Genomic DNA, 13,337 nt, shown 5'->3' with positions numbered 1-13,337 from the left:
TTGATATTAGATGTATAGAAGAAATAATGATGTAAGTACCGACATCAAAGTAGGTTTTGTTGCTGTTGAATATTTGTATCGAAGGACAACCAAAAATTGGGGAGGACAACCAAATATGCCATTTTTCCCCCCCTTATTTCTAACGCTGAGGATACATCTTCTTTCTTATCCAACAAAGTCACCTAAAGTTTGTTTAGGTCATACCAGAGATGCATTACCAAAACCACTACTGTTACTCATTTTCTTTACCGAATTCAAAACCCCATTTTAAAACCCATATTTAGAAGTGACAGCACAATGGTGCAGTGGTTAGCACTGTGGCCTCACAGCGAGATGGCGCTGGTCCAAATCCCAGCTGGGACCTTTCTGTGTGGAGTTTGCCAAAAATTCCAAATATCGCATGTTTATTTGCAGATATTTGGAATTTTGGGATATTTGGAATATTTGGATATTTGGGATATTTGGGATTTTTTCACGCATGTGTGAGTGTCACACTGGCATCCTATTCAGGGTGTACATGTACGAACCCACCGGATTGCTTTAAGCAACGCTGTGACTCTGAAAGCGATCCGGTGGTTTCTTCATATGGACGGTTGTTCATGTGTGAATCATGGCGTCTGGACTTACAGAGGTTTTATCACTCATCCAAGTGGCTTCATAAGTCATTGCCATGTTTATAAGCTAACTCAAACAAAAACGATCTTAAACATGAGTCATTACCACATGTGAAAATCATTTGGTAGGCATAGAGTGAAGGACTTTGACAGGGAAAACTGATCGACGTGATGGAAAGAAGAAAAGCAGATCTCCTGAGAGAGGAAAAGCTAACTGGCAAATGATGCCAATGTGTCGATCACACAGCTGAACCATTTTTTATTCATCTGAAGTTGCAGCAGCATTTTGTGAGGCTTCTGCTCTCCTTTTAACTAACCAATGAACGTAAATATGTCCATTTTGTAATCTTTCCTCCCCAATCAAGCTTTGTTTCACCATGAAGATCCATTTCTGTGACATTTGGCTTACATTGGTTGACATTTAAGAAGCTCTGATAATAAATGTGGACTTCTCCCTTAAGCTTCAACCCCATCAAAGTGGGGAAAAGTTAGACTCACCATTGATAACCGGGGTGTACACTACAATGCCGACCAGATTAGGGTCCGATACCGTTTTGTCCAGAATGAGGCCTCCAATGCTGCAAAAACACAACAGATTGACTGAAATTTTTCTACCATCTAAATACATCAACAGCATATGAATGAGCAGAGTTAACAGCATCATTACTCTGTGAGGCTGACATGAAGAAGACATTACGTAGCAGCAAAAGTCATAGTTCAGTCACTGCAACAGAGTTCTCCACCACAGAGGAGGTCTCTGCTGGCTCTAGAACCAGACGGGCCGCAGCGCTCAGAGTCTTCACAGCAGCGCTGCAGAGACTCAACACACACCTGCTGATGACCATGGCAGTGATGACCGGCTCCCATCCGGAGTACAGAAGGGTGCGGCTGGCAGGATGCTTGGAGGAGATGACAATCCACACCGGAGTCAGACACATGAAGAAGGCGCAAACCAACGATGACACATATGGATAGGAATCTAAAAGAGAGCCAGTTATTGAATCTTAAGTTTAAAGGTTCTTTTTATCCTGCTGTATGCAATTGTACATTCTTAGAAAGTGACATTCCTGCACAAAAAATATATATCTGACTTCAAAACGCTGTTCCTCAGCTCAGTTTTTAGTCGTGTGAAGATCTGAAATGCCTCATTCTACTGATACCATGAACTCCTCTAGTAAAAGAGTTTTGATGATAGAATAATATTTCTAAAATACTGACAACATTCTCACTTGGCTGAACGCCTCCTCTCTCCATTTTCATAAAGATGAAACATCAACAAGAAGCTTCTCCAACTCCATCTCTGCTGCCACATCATTTGCTCCAGCTAGGAAAACAGCAGTAACCTCTCTGAATGTTACATATGAAAGTATAAACTGTGGCAGAAAAGTCAGTTTATGTTTGCTGGTCCCTTAAAAATGCTGTGAATCTGGCTCCGGCTGATCTTTTCTGGGTTTCTTGTGCTTCTTTGGAAATTCCATCCACAGAAGCCCAAAGAGCCAACAAGTGCAATGCAAATGGTCGGTCTGACAGCATTCCTGAGTCACAATAGGTCTCCTGGACTACAAAGACATGCTTACTTTAAGTGAAAAGAAAGACTGAAGACTTCTGTCTGAAGTCGACATTTCATCATAACATCTATTCTACCAGATAATGTGATGAAGAGGAGGGTTTACAAGTCTACCTAAACCAAAGAGGTGGTGCAGTATGGGACAGGATCGCCATCTGCTGCCTGAATGTGCTGTTGAATCAAGAATACACAGAAAGCCAAACACAGAACCAGATTCTCCAGTTCTTAAGACAACAGCAAACAGGAACTTTTCTCCTAGCACTACTACATTTCTGTGCAACCCTCAGGAAATCTAAAAAGAAACTGAAAAAAAAAGTCCTGAGCGTTCCATCCAGTTGGCTTTAATTTACTAATGCTGAACATTTTCCTCCTGAGACTTCCAGCTTCATCTCTACTGTTGTCTTCCAATAAACGAGTCTGTCCTGTGCTTCAAGGAAACACGACCTTCCATTAAGTTCATTTACACGGATGGACCCTCAGGAAACTCGTCCCTCCCCTGGTACAAGAGCCTACAGAAAACAAGATGTTGATGATTTGTTTTTACCTGTACAGTTAGGTAAAGACAAGTTATGATGGTGGATGGCCCATCAGAACATAGCGACTGCTTACAGAAGCATCAGAAAACTCTGCCCAGGGACTTCAGGTCAGCTCAACACCACGCAGCTTTCTGGATCAAGACTATTATTTCAGGAATCCTGCCTTTTTTGGATTATCTTAAAACGCTACACCAATCCTGTATTTATCCGTCCAAAGGCTGTATTACACAAGAGGTTTTACTTTTCCCTGAAAAAACCTCCCACTTTATAAAAACGGTTAAGTTCCTACAAGAAATCACATTTCTACTGTTTGTCAATTTATACAAGCTTCTTTCACCAAAAGCCACAAAACAGCTTGAAATTTCTTTCAAAATTGATAAAGTCTTAATGTCTGATTTTGTCAAATCCCATCATTCCAAACTTCAAATCAGGAGACAGAGCTTTTCTTTCCAAGCTTCTCCCTAAACCTATCCTGGCATGTATGCTGACATCAGTAACATGACATTTGTTCAGCCAAGTCCAGTATGAATTCTAGTGGATCTCTGGTGCAGTCTAAAACAGGAAGTGCAGACTACAGCAAAGGTCGTGTGATGTGTGTGAAAGCTGTTACCCAGGCACTTGTAGAGGCCCTGGCTAATCCACGCCAGGATTGCCAAGGTTATGAGGTCACCAAAACTGGCTGCGATGGGTGTGGCCACATTGTCTGGATTGATCCCAGTCTTCTTGGAGCCCACAATTACCCCAACCATGATGATACCTGAATGAAAATCAAGTCATGATGCCTACCTACACAGATCATCTAGACCAAAACATCAGCACTCTCACAATTCTGTCTGAAAACACAACACTTCTCTCAGAAAATTGGTCCAACTGCAAATGTTTTAGTATTGACATGTTTATTGCTTTTGTTTACCCTGGAACAACAAAAACAAACAAACAGAGCAGAGACGTATCACACAGTGGACTGGAAAATATATTGACACAATGTCCAAAACTGTGAGAAATCTTTGCTTTCCAAGCCTGTGATGCTCCCGTCATTTGTATTCTGACACACCTGGAACAGGAAACAGGTGGGGTCAATGTTTTAATCACACCTGTAGAAATGGAGCACCCAGCCTTCACTTCCACTGTAAGCTACATCATCAAGAGGTCTACAGCCTACCAGACCATCAGCATCTAAATGAAAAGAAACTCTGTGGTAGGAGACATGGCAGGACACCACTCAAGACACAGAGGAATAAAGAAAGTCTGCTGTTTCCGAAACATATGGGACCGTACAAAAGGGATGTTAGTCCCTACAGTCAACCATGGAGGACATTCAAAGATGTTTTTGGGTTGCTTTGCTGTTTCTGGTACTGGATCCCTGGACTTTGTGAACAGAATCATGAATCTGATGATCACCAAAGAATTTGTCAAGTCAAGAAGCTGCATCTCCACCAAAGGCCATGGGTCCTTCAGTAAGACCCTGACCTGGAACACCTCAAAAAGCTCTAAGAAATGGTTCCAAACAAAGAGCCGAGGTGTCCTGAAATGAATCCAGATCTGAATCCAATAGAACAGCTGAAGAAAGCTCTCAAACAGCAGCTCGGAGAATGTGAATGACCTGGAGCCGTTTGCAGTTAAAGAGTCCAAAATTCCAGGGCAGAGTTCATGGTTACAGGAAGTGACTGATTTCAGTTATTTCATCCAAAGGCGGTTCAGCCAAATATTAAATAAGAGTGCAAATAATCTACTCCAGTTCTTTTTGGGTTTGACATCTTTTCCATTTTGTGTTGTTCCCGTCCAAACATCAGCAAATAAACACATGAATACCAAACATTTGCAATAGTTGTGTGTGTGGTGGTGGTGGTGGTGGTGGGGGGGGGGGGGTCCCATGTATTTTTTTTCTCTTTGAAAGGGTTTCATTCAGAATATCTTTCAGATTCTCAGATAAGTTGAAGTTTCTAAGCAGGACTCTGAGTCGAAGTCGGCTCAGCAGTTTCACGTTTGGCTGATGCATCCAATGGTCACAGACGCTTATCAGGATCACACACATTTCATATTCAGAATGAATTCATCTGTTCAAATTTAAATGAATTCAGCTCACATCCAAATCAAGTCTAAAGTTTCAAATGTGTCTGTTTCTTTAAGTCTGTGTGTCCAAGAGGCAGATTCCATGACCTTCCATGGCGCATCACTATGTCTCCTCCTGGTTTAATGGACACGGTTTACTTCTGCATGTATGTACGTTACTGGGTGAATGTGTGTGAGAGTGAGTTTGTGTGGTGTGCCTGTGTGCAGATAGTGGAGGAAAGAAGTATTGATCCCTTTCTGACTTTGTAGGTTTGCCGTCTTAAATAGAAAGTGACAGTCTGTCATCCTGATGGTTCTTTTGAACAGTGAGACAGAAAATCACAGAGAAAATCAAGAAATCCACTTTAAAAATGTACATACATTTATTTGCATTTTATTGAAGAAAATAAGTATTTGGTCAAAAAGACTTCGTAGTGCCTAAACCCTAATTATGAAAAACAGAGGTCAGAGGCTTCTTGTAGTTGATGAGCAGGTTTCTGCACAATCAACTCCATTCTTCTTTCCAAATGACTAAATCATTCAGATTTGTTGGCTGTTTCTCAGCAACTCTGAGCTTCAGCTCTCTCCTTATGTTTTCTCCCTCAGGATTTGATGGTACATGGCACGGTGTAGTAACCCTGTGCAGAAACACACCAAACCATAACGTTTCCACCTTTGTGCTTGACCGTCGGGATGGTATTTATGTATTTATTTAATTTACTTTATTTCTCCCACAATGGGGAAATTGCTCTCCGCATTGTGACCCATCCCCTGGGGGGAGCGGTGAGCTGCAGACTAGCCGCGCTTAGGGGGCGACAGCTGGCTGGGAAGGGCGGGGATCGGTTGCTAAACTGCTCCCCTGGGGTCATTGGCAGCATTTCTGATCTGACCAAAGCACATTCTCTCAATCCCTCTCTAAATCATAGTGTCCAAACTTCGGGCGGGTCTGCACATGTGCCTTCTAAAGCAGAAGGACTTTGCCAGCTCTGAAAGATGTTAAACTATTGCGGTGTTAAGTCTTACCAATGCTTTTCTTGTTGACTGTGGCCCCAGCTTTTTTGAGATAATCAACTAACTCCTGCCGTATTGTTTTAGGACAATTTCTCTCTGTTCCCATGATCATGGAAACCCCACCAGGTCAGATCTGGTTTGGAGCCCCAGACCTAAAGGTGGATTGAGGGTCATGTTCTTGTATTCTGGCCCAGTGGCACCAAGAGTTGTGACAATAACCCCTAGCTTCTTGCTGATGGTTTTGTAGTCCATTCCAGTCTTGTGCGGGTCTTCTCCCTTAAATCCACTGAAAGCTCTTTAGTTGGAGAGTTTGGAGTCTGACTGATGGACTGATTCTGTGGACAGGTGTCTTTTCTACAGGTGATTATTTCAAACAGGTGTCTTCTGTCCAGATGACAGGTTGATTAGGAGAGTCTAACTGGTCTGTGTCAACAGGACTCTTATTCAGAATCAGAATCTTTTATTGTCATTATGCAGTGCACAATGAAATTGTTTTCAGCAGCTCTTTTCCAATAAATATTAAAAAATAAATAATAACAGAGACTGTACAGTATAATGAGAAGAATATTGCACATATGGAATGAATGGTTCCTAGGGGATCAAATACTTACTTCCCTCAATCAAATGCAAATAAATGTATATCAGTTCTCTGAAGCGTATATCTTGATTTTTCTATCTCACTGTTCAAATGAACCAACAAACCTACAAAATAAGAAAAGGATTAAATACTTATTTCCTCCACTGCATTCAAGTTTATGTTTATGTGTCTGTGTGCATGTGTGTAGGAGTGTGCGTGTGTGTGTGTTACCCTGCAGCAGTGAGGCTATAAAGGCTGTGGCCACACTGCTTGAGCAAAGCAGAACAGCGTGGCTCATCTGAAACTTTCCTTCTGGTATCCAGCCAAGAACCACAGCTGCAACAGCTGCCAGGAATCCCACCACGGTGGCCTGAACCTGCAGCAGTAGAACCACAATAGGAGCACTTCCACAGAAAAACAAACAGCGTTTGAGGGCAGTCGATGGATGACATGAAGGCAGGTTAAACACACAGTTCCTTTACCCTGGACATCATGACCAGCTCGAATTTGGCTCTGCCTCAACTGACGTCACTGCACAACACAAACAGCTGACAGGACATTGAAGAGACCTACTGTTCCATTAGAGTGAGAGGTCTGAGTAACAAACCTATGACCCTGCATGGACAGAACTCAGTCAATGTGTTTGGAAGCTATGCTTCCTCAAAGAAGGAGGTCTAGAGTTACATGAGCTTTAGGAGCCGTTTTAATCCACAGCAACCAGCAGTTCCCTGTGTGAATGGAGGCGTCTTGACCCCCAACACAGCAACTTTCTAGTCTGGGATTTGAACTCATCAACTCCTAAACCCAGAGGGCTACAAGCCAGCTGACGTGACCCAAGGTCATGATAGTCATCTGAACAGTGAATGCACAGAACGGCTGCAACAGCCGCTCATTTTATTAAGATAGAGAGTGGGATTCAAGTGTGATTACCTGTTTTAGTGCCAGGTTGCCAATGATCAGGTTCCACTTCTCTATAGGAGAGTCCATTTTCCCCATATTTACCTGGTTCAAAAGCAGGAGAGTAAAAAAAAAAAAAGTGAATCTGATTGAATGAGCCTTCAAAAGCGTCTATTTTGTGATAAAGACAAACACATGACCACTCATTATTTCTCACAGAAAAGCTCCACTCATTCTTTTTGTCTGGATAAACCCTAAATCAACTACAGTTAGCAGCAAATTAAAACCTACACATTTTTTCCCTTTCACCAGGTGAATGTTACCCAAGTCCACACCTTCATTTCCTGAATTTGACCCAATAAAAGCCTGCATGAACCAGAAAAAGGATTTCCAGCCAATACTCCAAAAGAACGGGTCCACTCAGCCTGTTGTCCTTTTTTTCTTACCCAGAAGAGCATGGGATCAATTCCCATAAAAAAAGCACGATGTCAGGCCCCCACTTCAATCTTTAAAGCTCTAATCAACTTCTGATCTATTGTCAAAGCATTTCCAGTGGTCTTTTATTGATAATGATACTGTATTTCAACAAAATCCAAAAACCTGTATCATTTTCTAGGACATAGTTTCTTACGACGGAGTTTTAGGGCCATGGTGAGGGAAAAAAATTCTGGCCAACATGACGAGATTAAAGTCGTCATGTTGACTTTAATCTCGTCATGACGAGAAAAAACTCGACACAAAGTTTCGAGAAAAAACTCGTCTTGTCGTGATAAAAGTCGAAATAAAGTTTCGAGATTAAAGTCGCAATGTTGCGCGAGAGAAAAAAACTCGTAAATTTACGAGATTATTGTGGAAGTGAGCATGCAGAGCAGCAGGTGAACGCCGTGCAGCAGCAGAGCAGACCGACTAATTAACTTTGTTGAACAGGTGAGCTGATTGTTAATTGATAACGTTCCAAATGTCTGGAAGCTCATTTGTTTGATTTACAAGTTATTAAAGTTTTATTTATTGATGGTTGGTTTGCAGGATCTCTGCCTCCATACTCTGCAGCCCGATGAAGCCGTCATCGGGTGTCCCTGCAGCTGTTTGCTTGAATCCTTTCTTCCTCCACCAAAGACAAGATCTCTACGTTTGTGTGATGCTTCCGTCTGAGGAGGAGAAGCACTTTTAGCCTTTTTCAACGTTGTAATGCTAATATAACAGACTATTTTCATTCATCTTTGTTTATTAATGATCAAACGGGTCGCTTCATCTGCAGGAGGGGGCGTATGTAACACTGTTAACTTCGGCATTGGTGTTTGGATGACAGATTCATGACGTAATGTGACAGATGAACTTCAGGTTATGTGAATGAAAAGGAGAATAAAAACTGCAGCGATCCTCTACACCCAAACGTGTCTCTGAGCTCCTTATTTTACATATGAGAGTCCGCTTAACTGACACCGAACCCCGGAAAGACGGCTCCACGGAAAATAATCTGATTTTGAGTCGCCAGAAGGCTCGGAATCTCTTTGTTTTAAACCTATAATCCGGAAATAAAGATTCACAAAAGGCTCCACATATTTCATCTTCAAACTAGGCTCCGATAAACAGACAACTTCGGGGTTTTCTCCTTGTTAATCTATGACTTTTTTCCCGTAAATTTACGAGTTTTTATCTCCAAATAAAATTAATTTTTTTTTGGTGGCCATAAAACTCTGTCGAAAACTCTTAAATACAAAGCCACTAGCTCTCTAACATTAGCCATAACACTGAATACTCCTGAAAGACTCAGCTTCACTGCTCTCGCGCAACATTGCGACTTTAATCTCGAAACGTTATTTCGACTTTTATCTTGACAAGACGAGTTTTTTCTCGAAACTTTGTGTCGAGTTTTTTCTCGTCATGACGAGATTAAAGTCGACATGACGACTTTAATCTCGTCATGTTGGCCAGAATTTTTTTCCCTCACCGTGGCCCTAAAACTCCGTCGTAGTTTCTGCAGAGCAGAAGAAATTCATAAGAAATTCACCTCTGAGTTGTGGCCGAGATTGTTGGTATGAAGTAATTTCTCATTTCCCATCATCCCTTTGTTCTTTACCCTCTTCCACTAGCTTACAGCCCCTCACACCCCGAAAACTAACATTAGGGGTGCAATAAAAAAGTTGAGCAATATCCTAGCTATCCAGTCGTACAGTTTTGATCCAGATTCCAGCTCAGACCAGGAAAACAAAGATATTCATGGATCTATTTGTGTGCAGGTAGATGCATCAGAATTGGGCGGAGCAGGGAGCCTGTGGCTCCGCCCAATTCAGTTACAACTCAGAGCTTTTCCAAATGGTATTTTTCTGTCCACTCCTGATTCATCGAGATTCGAAAAGAGAAAAACTCAGAGACACAGTTTTAATCTTAAATTCTTTGATCCATGTTCTCCATCATGAGAAAAGAAATGCTGCAAGAACATGTTAAAAACACAATTTTCAACAGAGTTGGTCTGTAATGGCAACGGTGCTTTTTTCTTTTGCAACTTTTTTTAACCAGAATCCTTTGTGTTTTTATTCCACAAAGAGTGTGAGATTTGATGTGAATGGAGAACTAAACTAATGAAATCAAGGAACTTGGCTTTTGGAGATGCAGTCAGCTGCTGGACTGCTGCAGACTCCGAGCAAACGCACCACAGTGAGCAGCAAACTTGTTGGGGGGGTGGGGGTTTGGGGAGCACCGCCTCCCGCTGAGCCTCCGGTCCATGTTGACACAGAACTGAAGGCCACCGTGAAGAAACATACGCAACCCAAACAAAGACCCAGTTCTCTGCTACTCTGCAGCTTCTTTAGCACCAAACATTCTGTAGACCAAAACGCACAGGAAGCTACAAGCTGCATGCATCACATGCACACGTGAGCAGCTGACCTCCTCCTATCTGTTCTTCCATCACTGCTTCTACTCTGAAGACAAAGCCACTCCTCATTCTGGGCCATCTTGGTTGCAGAAATTACACCATCTCCTTCAACAGGAAATGATCTGGCAGTCTGCAGCATCAGCTAATTCCACTGGTATTCCTTTTTCAAGTGTAGGTTCAGTTCATCATCAGTGTCAACACCTACAGTGACATGACCAGGAGGGATCCCAAAATCTGCTTTTCACATTCAAACTCCTGACAGCTGAATGAGGAGGAGGTTAGGCTTGGGGGAGGGGGGGGGGGTTCTCACCGCTGTGGACAGCCTTGAAGCCAGAGTCATCTCCAGGTTTCCCTTCAGGCCGAGCAAGGCTGGTACCAGGATGAAGATCTCTGTGATGTACTGGAAGGCCTCCCAGTGCTGTGGAGAACCACATCACAGTTTGAACGTCTCTGACAAACATTTCACATTCCAGCAGAAGACCTTCATGGTCGAGTCCACAGAGATGTTCCTGTGAGCTATCAAAGAACGAGTCTTCGGTCAGACGCGTGTTTCGAAGACGAACATGGAACTACAAGCCGTCACGACTGCAGGGAGATCAACCAGAACACGGTTTGGAAAAATGCATCCGGCTGGTTTCTATTCAGAGTTAAACGCCCCTTTTCAGCAGCTGACTTTTCTTCCATTCACATAACAAGCCAATGGCAGATGTTATCAATTTCTACAGCATGACTTTGATTAGTAAAACCATGGAAGGCAGTAGGGCTCTAGTTTCCACAGGAGAACTATCTCTCATTTAAATTATGGTTTCGATTTCGCTTATTTAGTATTAAAACTAACAACAGTTTCATGGGCGTCAAACCCACCAGCAAACTGTGTAAGCATGTTTATGTAGCTGACAGATTTCATCTTATAACCCACATTTTCACTCTGCACATACTCGGATTGGGTGAAATCATTTCAAACCGGCCATCACACCGATTAAGGCTGCTGAGGCAGGTGGACTTCTGGGGGTCCACAACCTCATCTTTCCAACAGGAATGACTGAGAGACTTCTAACTCGGCCGAGAGGAGGGTCTATCCCTACAAGTGTGGTAAACATAGACCGGCACCCCAACAGTGAGGGAGCCTAGTTGGTCAATGTTTACCACATTTTGAGACGAGGACCAGAACCAGCACCACAGGAAGATGTGATGTGATCCCTGGCTCATGGTCTACAGGTCTCAGAGACCCCCCTCGTCGTGTGGAGAGAGGGCTGCAATGCCCAGGAAGCCATCACCCAAGGGACACTACTACCACCACCGCTGGGGGCCTGGTTCCCCCCACAGGCGATGGGGTAGGGGACAGAAGATCACCAGCCCCCACCTTCCTTGTATAACGTGTGTGTGCGTGCGTTGGTAAGATAAGTGTGTAATGAAAGGTGTAGTTAAAATTAACGGGTAGGGTGCTGTGAGGCATGTCTAAGGTGCAGTTAAATCTTAGGGGGAGGGGCCTAAAGCTGTGAGTAACCAAGGGAGGGGGGGCAATGCCAAGCAGCCCAAGGTGCATTACAGATGGATCCCCCCCACCCCCTAATTATGTAGGGAGGGAGGGCAGTTCAGGGACAGCTCCCAGACCGACCACCTATTTGATTTAAGCCCAGCTCACCTGAACGATGTCCAGCACCATTCCAGCTGATACAGTCCCAAATCCAGCAAGAAGAAAAGGCACCAGAATCTGCAACGTCATGGCAAGAAAAGACTCCTTGGGCATGTTCGACACATCCGACCCCGGCCCCTCTTCTTCACAGTCTCCCTCTTCCTCCTCCTGATTCGAGTCCTGTCCAGAGAGCCTCCGCTCGGCCAGCATAGGCTCCATCTCAGAGTAGCCTCCATCTCCACAGTCAGATAAAGTCACTGAGGAGCGGGAAGCTCGGTCAAGGAGCCGCCGTCCTTCCATGTGAGGGGTCTCCTGTCTGAAGCCGTTCTGCAGAGAGCTCGGCTCGGGCTTAGCGCCGAGGTCCACCATGGCCAAGCGCTCATCCTGCAGTCTGGTGTAACCTGTAGGAACCATGGTCTGGAAAACAGAGGCCACACGCACCGACAGAGCGCTCCACCCGCCGCCAGCCCCGCTCATGCGCACCGTCAGGCTAGAACCAAGGGACTCGCCCAGAGCTCCTCCCAGGTTCTGGATGCTCATGCTGTGACCGGAGGACGCAGAGCCTCATCTCCTGACGTCATCAGTGAGGGCCTCGGAGCTCCTCACGGCTCCGGTCCGTGTTCCTTCAGAGGGTCAGCCTGTCCGGAGCAGAGATAAACTTGTATGACGGAGGAAAAGCAGCCAGACTTACTTTGCCACAAACACGGAAATGTTCGCTGACACCAAATCAAAGCAGGAGAGAGAACCCAGCGGGACACTCACCTGACCCGCACCTTAATCCTACCGGACACACATACGATTTGTTATGAGACTGCGCCTGCGCGATCTTGCTTCAGACAGTCAGGATCAAAAATCATGAAAACGTTTCGATTCACTTTTAGCAGTGAGATCATCCTGGAGCCGATTCTCTGTACTCCTACAGCCCACCAAAACTATAACCACAGCCCTCTCTGGTGGTGCCGTAAGTTCACCAGATGCTAGCTAACTCTGTTTGCTAGCTGTGTCAGTGTGTGACGGAATGGAAACAGTAAGGAAGCAGATAACCTCTGACCTGCTACCTAGTAGTGAGCAGAAAACTTACCAAGCAAAACGATTAAACGAGATCAAATAATCCAAACTCTCCTAGATGTCATCCCCATTACGCCTCGTTACCTTTCCGGTCAGGTAGATGTTCAAGGCAGCAGAGAAGATGCGACTCCCCAAACCATCCGCGAGCCGCGTCACAGCAGCACTGCCCTTCAAAGATCGTCTATGAAGACACACCTCCACCCGGCCTGAAATTAGTCTGGACATTTAGACCGGTTTTGGTACCTTCACTAGGTCTGTTTGCACCTCAAATGTGACAAAACTGTGGACAACATACAAATACAAACTACTTGACCAAATACGATAGAAATGCCCGGGTAACCATAGAATTACTGTCAAGTGTGACCAAACACTTTCTTTCAAATGTAATAAATGAATTTGTGAATCCTTTCATGACTACATTCTGACACATGCGATCAAAAAGGAGTTTCTGCTACTTAACCAAATAAACCCTCCAGAAACGACAGAGGATGACAAATACTA

The 13,337-nt window shown here is 44.0% G+C and overlaps 1 protein-coding gene across 2 annotated transcripts in view; it reads right to left on the bottom strand.

The window, feature by feature from the left end:
* slc41a2 (solute carrier family 41 member 2) overlaps nt 1-13,018 on the bottom strand; it is a 29,311-nt gene extending 16,293 nt beyond the window's left edge. Inside the window, exons 1-8 of one of the 2 annotated variants that reach the window (XM_020714011.2) lie at nt 12,921-13,018; nt 11,778-12,406; nt 10,443-10,550; nt 7,288-7,359; nt 6,589-6,733; nt 3,328-3,474; nt 1,446-1,593; nt 1,113-1,192 (exon numbers count right to left, since the gene is read on the bottom strand). In XM_020714011.2, the coding sequence (XP_020569670.1) occupies nt 1,113-1,192; nt 1,446-1,593; nt 3,328-3,474; nt 6,589-6,733; nt 7,288-7,359; nt 10,443-10,550; nt 11,778-12,308 (1,231 nt within the window). In that variant the 5' untranslated portion in view covers nt 12,309-12,406; nt 12,921-13,018. Of the gene's footprint in view, nt 1-1,112; nt 1,193-1,445; nt 1,594-3,327; nt 3,475-6,588; nt 6,734-7,287; nt 7,360-10,442; nt 10,551-11,777; nt 12,407-12,849 lie in introns of both variants that reach the window. The other variant, XM_004082970.4, reaches the window with a different exon arrangement.
* Between the last annotated feature and the right edge of the window lie 319 nt (nt 13,019-13,337).

Source organism: Oryzias latipes, chromosome 23 (genome assembly GCF_002234675.1).
Source record: "Oryzias latipes chromosome 23, ASM223467v1".
NCBI lineage: Eukaryota > Metazoa > Chordata > Actinopteri > Beloniformes > Adrianichthyidae > Oryzias > Oryzias latipes.
The sequence above is the reverse complement of the archived record's forward strand: the minus strand, read 5'-3'. Positions and strand labels throughout refer to the sequence as shown.